The sequence below is a fragment of the Papio anubis genome, chromosome 9, assembly GCF_008728515.1.
Source record: "Papio anubis isolate 15944 chromosome 9, Panubis1.0, whole genome shotgun sequence".
Classification (NCBI taxonomy): domain Eukaryota; kingdom Metazoa; phylum Chordata; class Mammalia; order Primates; family Cercopithecidae; genus Papio; species Papio anubis.
Window position 1 is genome coordinate 107,534,292 of NC_044984.1, and position 12,131 is coordinate 107,546,422.

The following is a 12,131-nucleotide window of genomic DNA, read 5'->3' on the forward strand; positions in this document are numbered from 1 at the left end:
GTCTCGTGCCCGGGTCAGGCTGCCCGAGCGGACAGCGGCATGGCAGCTGGCCCTCTTCCCCTAGGCCCTTTCCCCAGGGCTGGCCATTTGGGTCCTCTGTAGAGGCAGAAGCAAAGCCCGCGGAGGGAACACTGGACCAGGACTCAGGAGTCCCGGGTTCTAGCCCCGCTCCTGCACTGTGTGACCTTGGGCAAGTCTCTTCCCCTCTCTGGACCTCATTTTTGTCTCGCTGGACAAATGACGTGTTTGAATTCAAATCAGGGTACTGGTTCTAGTCGTAGGTGTATATAGGGTCATGGTTAAGCAGGAAGGTTCCCTGATTCAGACTACCTGGGTTGAAACTTATAAGAGACAAGTTAACCACACCAAGATTCAATTTCCTCATTCGTAAAGTGGGGATATTAGCTAAGATAGGATTTTTCAACAGCAGCTCAATTGACATTTTGAGCCACATAATCCCCCGACTCCACCCACCAGCAATCCCCTCACTCCCAAGTTGTGACAAAGATGTCTCCAGACATTCCTGATGTCCCCGTGGGGGCAAAAATCACCCCAGTTGAAAGCCAATGGGCAAAGACAATACAGGCAGGCAAGCAGTCATGTATTAAACAGTTAAACAACCGTGTCCAAGCGTTTGAATGCGAGGACTTTAATCTGTGGTGGCAGATATGAAAATTATGCATGAACCGCCCCCCCGCCTCTTTTTTTTTTTTTTTTTTTAGCCCATCATTAATGTTAGTATATTTTATGTGTGGCGCACGACAGTTCTTCCAGCGTGGCCCAGGGAAGCCAAAATGTTGGACAGCCATGAGTTAAAACATAGAAACCACTAGCCATTATGATAATGGTAACATTAAGAAACCTATTCTCTGTGAGTTAATAAATTCTCCTGCCTTCAAAGTAAATATGGGAGATAATTGTCAAAGCTGAGTAATGGATACAAGGAAGTCCACATATATATTCTCTGCACTTTTGAGTATGTTTGAAAATGTCTGTGGTAAAAAGTTAAACCAAAACGACAATACAACCATAATTCTTAAGACTGCCAAATAGTAGTGTCTCATCTGGGATTTCCTCTTCTGCCTCTCCACTGCTGAGATTTAAAAGCAAAATAAACCCCCAGATCTGGAGGAAACTTAAAAAAAAAATCTCACAGGAAGTGTGCTGGGCAGAGAGCTACGGGCTTAGCGGCAAGCAGAACGGTGTTTACTTTCGCTGCCTTGTTTCAAAAAGTTGTACCGTTCCCTGTGGATGCACGCGGATTTGCTCAGAGTTGTTCCAGTGATTCGAGGAAGAAGTCAGTCGCTCAGTTGCCATTGACTAGGTCAGTTAGGAGGCAAAATGGGTTGATCCCAGAGCCCACTGCTTGAGGAAGGAACTTGCTGCTGTTTGCAAGTTCAAAGGTCTGCTGTCAGATCTGCTGAGTGTTTTTTTTTTGTTTGTTTTTTTGGTCCGTCTCAGCGGAAACAGGAATGTGCATAAATAGGAGCTGTAACAGGCTAGCTTGGAGTGTTTTACTTATTTAGTTATTTTTAAATTTTTAGTTTATTTATTTTTTGAGATGAATTCTCGCTCTGTCGCCCAGGCTGGAGTGTAGTGGCATGATCTCAGCTCACTGCAACCTCTGCCTCCTGGGTTCAAGTGATTCTCCTGTCTCAGGCTCCCCAGTAGCTGGGATTACAGGCATGAACCACCCCAACTGGCTATTTTTTATATTTTTAGTAGAGACCAGGTTTCACCATGTTGGCCAGGCTGGTCTCGAATTCCTGACCTCAAGTGATCCACCTGCCTCGGCCTCTCAAAGTGCTGGGATTACAGGCATGAGCCACTGCACCCAGCTGCTCTGAGTGTTTTAAATTGAGAGTTAAGGATGAGCATTTTTACTGTATTAAAAAATACTCATCAGTTAAAAAAAAATACTCTTTTCCCCTTCCTGGGACACCTAAATCTAAGAGAACAACTCCTATATAAAAATGATATAAAAATGACACATTTTAGAAGTATGTTTCTAACTGTTCCTGAGAGGCTGCGTGGTAAAGCTGAAGTGAAAGATGTGTTTTAAATCTGTATATATGGGCAAGTACATATTGGTGATTGGAGCTAGATGCTGCCTAAATGCATGGCCCAGACTTCGAGGAATTATAGTGTAATGGCTAGGAATACAGGTTTGGAGTCACACCATAGTTGAAAGCTTGGCTTTTTTTTAGCTGTGGGTCCTTGGGCAGGATACGTAATCTCTCTGTGCCTGAAGAACCCACCACCCCCATCCTGTAATGGGGGGATAATAGGCCTGCCTATCTCATGGGGCTATAAAAAATTTTCAGTTAACTTTTACTTATGAAGTGCTAGTAGGGTCCCTCATACATAGTAAGCACTCATTAAGTATTAACTATTATTATTATTATTATTATTATTATTATTTTGAGACGGAGTCTCGCTCTGTCGCCCACGCTGCAGTGCTGTGGCGATCTGGGCTCAACTGCAAGCTCCGCCTCCCGGGTTAACGCCATTCTCCTGCCTCAGCTGGGACCAGAGCTGAGTCCTGTAGCTGGAACTACAGGCGCCCGCCACTATGCCCGGCTAATTTTTTGTATTTTTAGTAGAGACGGGGTTTCATTGTGTTAGCCAGGATGGTCTGGATCTCCTGACCTCGTGATCCGCCCGCCTCGGCCTCCGAAAGTGCTGGGATTACAGGCGAGAGCCACCGTGCCCGGGCGAGTATTAACTATTATTTTAATGGTTGTATTTTTTGTCATTTTATTTTATTTTATTTTATTAGTTATTTATCTGAGATGGAGTCTGACTCTGTCGCCCAAGCTGCAGTACAGTGGCACCATCTCAGCTCACTGCAACCCCTGCCTCCCAGGTTCAAGTGATTCTCCTGCCTCAGCCTACAGAATAGCTGGGATTATAGGCGCATACCACCACACCCAGCTAATTTTTGTATCTTTAGTAGAGGCGGGGTTTCTCCATTTTGGCCAGGCTGGTCTTGAACTCCTGACCTCAAGTGATCCACCCGTCTCTGCCTCCCAAAGTGCTGGGATTACAGACGTAAGCCACCGCACCCGGCCTTTTATTTTATTTTATTTTATTTTTTAGAGACGGGGTCTTATTCTGTTGCCCAGGCTAGACTGCAGTGGTGTGATCATAGCTCACTATAACCTCCAACTCCTGGGCTCAAGTGTTTCTGCCACCTCAGCCTCCCAAGTAGCTAGGCCTAAAGGCGTATGTCATCATGCTAAGCTAATTTAAATTTTTTATTTTGTAGAGATGGAGTCTTGCTACCTTGCCCAGGCTGGTCTTGAACTGTTAGGCTCAAGCAGTTCTCCCACCTTGACCTCCCAAAGTGCTGGGATTACAAGTGGGAGCTACTGTGCCCAGCCTATTTTTTTCTTTAAAGTCTTTACAAAACTTACGAGTAAATGTAAAGAGAAGTGGAGGTAGAACATATTAGCCTTAATCTCACTCTCCAGACAGAATTACCCTTAACTTTTCAGTATTTGTTCTTGCAGGGTTCCCTCCTCCATATTTTAAGGCTATTATACTGTAATAGTTCTTTTATTCTATTTTTTAAAATTTATTTTATTTATTTATTTTTTTTTTGAGACAGAGTCTCACCCTGTCGCCCAGGCTGGACTACAGTGGCTTGATCTCGGCTCACTGCAACCTCCGCCTTCTGGGTTCAAGCAATTCTCCTGCCTCAGCTTTCTGAGTAGCTGGGATTACAGGCACGCGCCACCCCGCCCAGCTAATTTTCGTATTTTTAGTAGAGATGGATTTTCACCATGTTGACCAGGCTGGTCTCGAACTCCTAACCTCAAGTGATCCACCCGCCTCGGCCTCCCAAAGTGCTGGGATTACAGGTGTCAGCCACCGCACCCGGCCTAATTCTTTTACTTTTTAAGAGACAGGGTCTCGCTCTGTTGCCCAAGCCAGAGTGCAGTGGTGCAGTTGTAGCTCACTGTAGCCTTGAACTCCTGGGCTCAAGTGAGCCTCCTGAGTAGCTGGGGCTACAGGTGCATGCCATCTGCCCAGCTAATTTTATTTATTTATTTATTTATTTTTGTATTTTAAATATTTATTTTATTTTTTTTCTGTGCGTATGCTTACCCAACTGGCTTTTTTTTTTTTTTAATTTTTTTATAGAGACAGGGTCTTGCTGTATTGCCCAGGCTGGTCTCAAATTCCTGGCCTTAATTGATCTTCCCACCACAGCCTTCCAAAATGCTGGGGTTACAGATGTGAGCCACCCCACCGGCCAATTTTTTTTTTTAATTGAGATATAATTTACCGTTTTATTATTTTTTAAATTAAGATATAATTTACCATTTTATTTAATTGAGATATAATTTACCATTTTATTATTTGTTTTGAGACAGGGTCTCTGTCACTTAAGCTGGAGTACAGTGGCACAATCTCTGCTCACTGCAGCCTCCACCTCCCGAGTTTAAGCAATTCTCATGCCTCAGTTTCCCGAGTACCTGGGATTACAGGCACCCACCACCAACCCCAGCTAATTTTCTGTATTTTTAGTAGAGACAGGGTTTTGCTGTGTTGGCCAGGCTAGTCTTGAACTCCTGGCTCAAGTGATCCACCCACCTTGGCCTCCCAAAGTGCTGGGATTATAGGTGTAAGCCACTGCGCCTGACCCTAATTTACCATTTTAAAGAGTATACTTGAGTGGTTTTTATTCACGAGGTTGTGCAACCATCACCACTATCTAATTTCAGAATAGATTAATCAGTCATGGCTGTATTTTAATAATTATCTTTTGTTTTTTTAATTCCCAAACCCTAGAAGATGCCTCTAATGGAGGAATTTCTGAGCAGCACCCCTGGCCCAGTGGCTTTGAAAGGGAGCTCAAACCAGAGACTATTTCAAGCCCTGGACATCATATCCTGAGGGCCACAGGAGAAGAGAACATGGCTGTGAGTTTGGATGACGACGTGCCACTCATCCTGACCTTGGACGAGGGTGGCAGTGCCCCACTGGCTCCCTCCAACGGCCTGGGCCAGGAAGAGCTACCTAGTAAAAGTAAGATGGTGGGGTGGGCTGTGGGGAGCCCAGCTTTTCTGTTTCAGAGGCTGAGAGGTGATAAGCGCTTTGTGGTCTGATAGTTGGGGTGTGTAACTTGTTGCCTGGCCCCACGTTTGAGCCCCAAGTTCTGATACAGAAAATACTCCTGGGAGACTGTGGGTTTCTCCTTCCACACCCCCAGCTTGGCAGTGTTTCTGGGGGCCTAGCTGCCCTTCTTCATGCTCTCATTCCCTTCTCCACCTTTCTGCCTTGCACCTGAGGTACCTTGGCCTGCCTGTGGATGCTTGGCGGGGACCTCAGGCCAACCTGCTTTGGCTGCCTTCCCTGCCCCATTCCTTGTTAAAAAAAGAAACAGATTTCAACACCAGCCTCTGTCTGTCCCCATCTGAAACCGTTGGCAGGAAAGCAGCACTGCCCGTGTCTCTTTGCTCCATCTCAGTCCCCCCTTGCCCAGGACAGCGGGGAAGAGGGCGAGTGTTTTGTCATGATCCATTGATTTGAGGGCTTGGGGTTTTGCTTTGTCTTCCTCTGAACCAAAGCCTAGCACAAAGTGAACCCAAGTGCGGCAAGGAGCTTTAAATTTTTTTAATTTTAAATGTGTTTCTGGCAGAATGAGAGGCCTTGAAAACCTTTCTGGTTCTCATCCCGCAGCCATTTGTTTCAGTTGCTCAGGCCTTGGGCTCAGGAGAGGCTTAAAATAACTCGCCTTTTCTGGAGGGTCCTAAGACGTTGGGAAACAGTGCTTTAGAGTCTGCTTAGCAAATGGATGTTCCACCATCTGCCAGTGCTCCCCAGCCAGGCAGAGATGTTTGGGGCCAAGGAGAGACGAGCCAGGCTCTCCCGTCTCCTTTGTCCAGGGAGAATTCGTTGAGTTGCAGGGAGTTCGGTGGCCTCCCCTGGGAACTGATGAAGGAGAGCAGTGTTTCCAGTGTTGTGAGTGTGGTGGGGAGCCCTGGCTGCCTAGAAACAGGCTTCTCTTTGCTTCACTGTGTTCACCCTCATCTAGGGTGGCAGAGCTGGGCTGCCCGGGAGGATTCGAACATAAACCTGATTCTTCCCCAAGTGCCACTCAGGGATGAGAAAGCAGTGGTTCCGATTTCAGACTGTCTGTTTGCTTTCTGAAATCCCTTTGCAAGGTTAGGCAGTATTATCTCTATTTTATAGAGGAGGAAACTATGGGTCAGAAAGGTCAAGTAACTTGTCTGAAGTCATACAGCCAGGAAATGGTTGAGCAGAGATTTGAACCCAGCATCATCTGACTCCAGAATTCCTTCCCCTTCTCCTCTTCCTTCCTTTATTTCTTCAGTTGCTCCTCCCTCTCCTTTTTTCTTCACCACCCTTAATAAATGTGAGCGCAGGCCAGGCGTGGTGGCTCCTACCTTTAATCCCAGCACTTTGGGAGGCCAAGGCAGGAAGATCACTTGAGCCCAGTGATTTTGAGTTCAAGAGCAACCTGGGCAACATAGCGAGACCTCGGCTGTGCAAAAAAATTAAAAACTTAGCCGGGTATGGTGGTGTATGCCTGTAGTCCCAGCTAATCAAGAGGCTGAGGTGGGAAAATCGCTTGAACCCAGGAATTCGAGGTTGCAGTGGGCTATGACTGCACCACTGCCTTCCAGCCTGGGCAACAGAGCAAGACCCTGTCTCAAAAAAAATAAAAGGTGAATACAGGCCTTTAGCATTTATATTATCTCCTTATATAACCCCAATATAGGGTTGTTATTATTATCTGTATTTTGCAAAGGAAGAGACAGGCTCAGAGAGGTTAAGTAACTTGTCCAAGGTCACACAGCTAGCAAGCAGTAAAGCCTGTCTGATCTTTCCTCCCACACCACAGTGGAAGGTGCTTTGGGGAAAGGGATGAAAGTGGTTGTGGCTCAGTTTCAGCTTTAGAGAGGAATGCTTCCTAGTGAGGGAGAGTGGTTGGCCTACTAAGGGTGTGACTTGTGTCTGGAAATAGCCAGGCTCAAGATTCTAAATGGGAGTCCTGGCTGTCATCGTGAGTGTCACTTTTAAGTCCCTCCAACGTGCCTGTTGTGATGGTGGGGTGTCCAGCTTTCCTGTGGGATGAAAGTGGCAAGAGAGCAACCCAGTCCTATGTCAAGATCAGGTTTTGAACATCGATGAATAGGAAATAGGCCAGAGACACAATAAGACTCCCCTTGGCTAGGCCACTAGCGAGGCTGCTTTTATCTTGGCAAAGTTAGTGGCTTACTTTTTTTTGTTTCTCAGGAATAAAGAAATGTATAACCAACTGCTGGGGTCCAGGGACATTGTGTTTCCTGCACAGCACATTAGCATCTTAGTTTCCTCTCTCAACTTCTTACTGGGTGGTTTTTTAAAACCTCAATGACTCGGTATAATTCACCAAGCCTGACTGGGAAGAAGAGTAGGACCTGTGCAAGTAAACAAGAGATTTCAGAGGAAGCCTGCTCTGCCTTAGCATAGTAGGCCTTTGCTATTTTGTGCTTGGATTTTGGCCTTGACCTTCTACCCCAGTGTCCCCCTGTCCCTGCTGTCTGAGGAGCAGTCCTTCAGTCCTTTTTTTTGAGACAGAATCTCGCTCTGCTACCCAGGCTGGAGTGCAGTGGCACAATCTCGGCTCACTACAACCTCCGCCTCCCGGGTTCAAGCAATTCTCCTGCCTCAGCCTCCCAAGTAGCTGGGATTACAGGCATCAGCCACCACGCCTGGCTAATTTTTTTGTATTTTTAGTGGAGATGGGGGTTTTACCATGGTGGCCAGGCTGGTCTTGAACTCCTGGCCTCAAGTGATCTGCCTGCCTTGGCCTCCCAAAGTGCTAGGATTATAGGCGTGAACCACTGCATCTGGCCCTGAGGAGTCCATCTAAAACACAAGCCCACCCTGGTTGTTTCCCTGTTTTAAAGCTTCCTGGGACTTTCCCATCCCTCTGGGAGTGTTGGGGAGGGCAAGCTCTTCAGCTGGCAGATGAAGCCTTGCTGTTCTAGTGCCTTCTTGCTTGACCGGTCCCATTTCCTGCCTCAGTCCACAGCATCATTCTGCATTTAGTTTGGTGAATCCCCTGTGCATTCTTAAACCTCTCCACCTTGCTGGCAAGTCGGTCTAGAATCCCTTTCTCAGCCTCTTGTTTGCTCGTGGCCTCCAGTTCTGTCTGGAAAATCCTGCTGATAACACCGTCTCTTTGAAGCCTTCACTGAACTTCCCCTTCCTGACAGAGCTAATTACTCACTACCCTTTTCTGCTTCGGTATCTTGATTAGGCTTCCATTATTACAAGTAGATTATGGTGGAGTAATTACACATTTAACCATCTGATCACCAACTAGGCCCTGAAATCCATTCATCTTTTTTTTTTTTTTTGAGATGGAGTCTCACTCTGTCGCCCAGGCTGGAGTGCAGTGGCACCATCTCAGCTGACTGTAACCTCCACCTCCCAGGTTCAAGTGATCCTCCCACCTCAGCAGCTGGGATTACAGGCACGCATCACCATGCCCAGCTAATTTTTGTATTTTCAGTAGAGACAGGGTTTCACCATGTTGGCCAGGCTGGTCTCAAATTCCTGACCTCGAGTGATCTGCCCGCCTCGGCCTCCCAAAGCACTGGGATTACAGGCATGAGCCACCATACCTGGACCATTTATCTTTGTATCACATAGCTCAATGCCCACAATATGCAGGTACTCAACAAATCATGGTCAGAATCAATGTACTTGGATTTCTGGGGCCTCGCAGCTCATGGGAATGGCAGTCAGTGTCAGGACCCAAGTTAGAGGTGGGCAGCCTCCTTCCTGCCGCCTCTTCTCACCATTGCTTTGAGTCCTATTGCTCTCAGCACAGCTGAGTGTCCTGGTGGCTGCCATCATTGACCTTTGTCTTTGGTTGCTGTAAACCTTTGAAGTACTAAGGAGTTGGCAGAATGCAGATGCAGGCCATCCTCGGAGTTGGCAGTGACCGAACGACACAAGCTTTCTAAGGCTGAGTCGCCATCAAGCCTGGCATTTGTTTTGGCCCAGCAGCTGCTGAGACCTTCTCGGCACTGTACCTCCACGCTTCATGTCTGCTTGGGCACCCCTAACAAAACACCATGAACTGGTGGCTTAAATGACAGAAATCTAATTTCTCATGGGTCTGGAGGCTGGAAGTCTAAGACCAAGGTGTCAGCAGGTTTGGTTTCTTGCGAGGCCTCTTTCCTTGGTTTGCAAATGGTTGCCTTCTTGCTGTGTCCCCACGTGATTGTCCCTGAGTCTGTGTGTCCTCTTCTGATAAGGACACCAGTCCTATTGAATTAGGGCTCATCCGTATGACCTTGTTTTACCTTAATCACCTTTAAAGACCCTTTCTCCAAACACAGTCACATTCTGAACTACTGGGGGTTAGGACTTCAGCCTATGAATTTGAGGGGGACACAGTTCAGGCCATCACACTCCTACCCCTTCTTCAGAGGCAGGGGCCGAGGAATCTGGTTGTGCTGCCTGTGACCTTTAATCCTATGTGAGGGCCTTATCCCTGTAGGAAATTGGAGGGTTTGGGTTTTTCTCCTTATATGGGCAATTGTGGATTTAATCCAAGACTCAGACATCTTTGGGCTCTAAGCGTGGCTGCTGCAGTGCTAATGAATGACTCACAGGCAGCACGGTGTCAGGTTGATAAAGGAGGCAGGTATGAGCAGAGGTATTTAAAGCCTGGAAACTAGGAACAACCTTGAGAACAGTCAGTGGGGCCACTGTTAGAGCGGTTTAGAGACAGACCACAGTCCACACCGTGTGGCAGGCGGTAGTCTCACCCACCATATTCAGGGAATCAGCACAAGTCTGAACATAGTGGGCAGTCCAAGGAATTTCCCAGGGTACCTCTGGTCAGACTCAGCTCTGCCTTCTCCCTGCCTTTAAAGCCAGCCACTGCCTAAGATGGGCTGGACCATGTGCCTCTTCTGAGTGAGGGAAGGATTGGGCTCGGTGGGGCTGGCTGAGGTCTGAGCAGGATGCTCGGTCTCTGCTTTGGTGCCAGGTTGTTTATGGTTTTCAGGTGACAGGTCCTGCAGCTAAGGCCCGAGGTCACAGCACAGAAAGCCTACCCTCTCCCTCCTTCACGTCAATGCCTGGCACACCATCAGGAGTTCACTAAGACCCAGTGCAACCTCAGCAATGTGGAGGATCCCTGCCCCCTGGCAGGGGCCCCCATGTTGCATCCTGGTCCCCTTTTCAGGGTCTTCATGCAGCCAGGGCAAGTTGGCACCAGGCTCAATCAAGGTGGGCCAGAGCTGTTGGCCTCAGGGCCGCTGTAACCAGGAGGAGCTGGGAGAGATCCTTACCGGCTGGCACCAGAAGATAATCCACCCCGAGGCATGCACTCCATCACTGATATCTGTACTGTAGCTCTGCCTCTGACCAGATGGCCCCAGCATACTTGCCAAAGAGTGAAGAAGCCCAAGGGGCTTGCACAGCTTTTGTCACTTGTGATACCATGGTGGGTGGAGTGGTTGAGCTGAGTATAGTGCTTAGCTACTCCAAGCCTCAGCCTGCTCATCTGTAGAATGTGACCATGATGGCATCCACCAGTAGAGTCGTTGCGGGGGATTGAGTGAGATCATTGTGATCACCTGGTCAGTGCTCAGCCGGTCATAGGCGTTATCATGCCAGAGACTGGGCTTTCTTGGAATATCCTCCATGAGCATAGGTCCTGAACCCAGGCCATGATTCAGATCCTTCTTGCTTCACTCCTGGCACAGCAGGTGGCCCCTGCCGAGCTGGGACGCCTCCATGTAGCAGCTGGAGACCAAGCAGCAATTTGATTTTCACAGGCTCCCACCGAGCTTGGGCATTTGGCTCCGCTGGAGTCATTCCCCTGGCTTTTACAGGGCCTTTCCAAGGCAGAGCGCTGGGTGTCACCAGACCAGCAGTGGCACCAATTAAAATGAGTAAGCATCCAGCATGCTGGGCAGGAACCTTGCAGCCGAGCCTTGGAGCTTTCACTTCCTCAGCCCTCCGCTTCTTCATTGGAGGGATCCTGTCTGTTGCCTTAGGCCCCCTGCCATGAGATGCCGTCTCTTCCCGTCCCCCTTTCCCCGCACACAAGACGCTGCCGCTCTAAATGGCAGTCGTGGCAGCTGGGTGCAGGCTGGAGCACCTGCCACGCTCCTCCCCGCTCGCCTTGGGGAGGGCTGAGTTCACGTTTGCTCTGAGAGCGCTTCATGAGCCAGAACCGTGAACTTCTCAGCTTCCCCTTTGGGGAGGGAATATGGGAGGGCTTGGATGGCTCACAGCAGCGTGCCACTGGGGGCATCTGGTTGCAATGCCCTCTGCGGGGAGGTTTCAAATGACAGCAAGGTAGCCCAGGAACAAACCTGGAGTGACATCAGTCTTGAAACAGCCCCCATGCTGCCTTCCTGCTCCAGGAGCCCCGGGCAGCTCTCCAGTCTTGCCCTTGGCTGGAGTGAATCCTCTGGTTCAGGCATTCTCTGACTGTCACCCTTCTGCCCCCAGGCAGGAGGGTATGTGCCTGGGTCAGAATATGTGCAGTCATAATCATGGCCTGTGGGTGTTGAGCCCTTGCTGTGTGTCAGGCGATATCCAAAGCACTTTTTTTTTTTTTTTTGAGATGGAGTCTCGCTCTGTCACCCAGGCTGTAGTGCAGTGGCGCAAATCTCGGTTCACTGCAAGCTCCGCTTTCTGGGTTCACGCCATTCTCCTGCCTCAGCCTCCTGAGTAGCTGGGACTACAGGTGCCCGCCACCACACCTGGCTAATTTTTTGTATTTGTTTTGGTAGAGACGGAGTTTCACTGTGTTAGCCAGGATGGTCTCGATTTCCTGACCTCGTGATCTGCCTGCCTCGACTTCCCAAAGTGCTGGGATTACAGACGAGCCACTGCGCCCAGCCCCAAAGCACTTTTGTGCTGCTGTCTATCATTTGGTCCTCCCTCACAGCAGATTTGGGAGGCCGTTACTTTCAATATCATCGTAGAGAAGAGGAAACGGAGGCTTTCAGAGGTTGAAACTTACCCAAGGTCACGAAGCCACTTTGACTTCCTTTGAACCCATGTCTACTGACTCCAGAACTAGTCTCTTACCTAATGTGCCCCCCGTGAGGTAGAGCTCTGTGGAAGAGGTAGCATTT

The 12,131-nt window shown here is 48.6% G+C and overlaps 1 protein-coding gene across 3 annotated transcripts in view; it reads left to right on the forward strand.

Moving 5' to 3' along the window:
* The window catches only part of TPCN1 (two pore segment channel 1), a 76,009-nt gene that overhangs the window by 516 nt on the left and 63,362 nt on the right, over window positions 1–12,131 (forward strand). For all 3 annotated transcript variants that reach the window (XR_635148.4, XM_003907196.4, XM_021922977.2), the window contains exon 2: window positions 4,798–5,034. Coding sequence is in view for 2 of the 3 variants with exons in the window: in XM_003907196.4 (XP_003907245.1) it covers window positions 4,923–5,034 (112 nt within the window). In the remaining variant the exon portion in view is untranslated. The remainder of the gene's footprint in view (window positions 1–4,797; window positions 5,035–12,131) is intronic.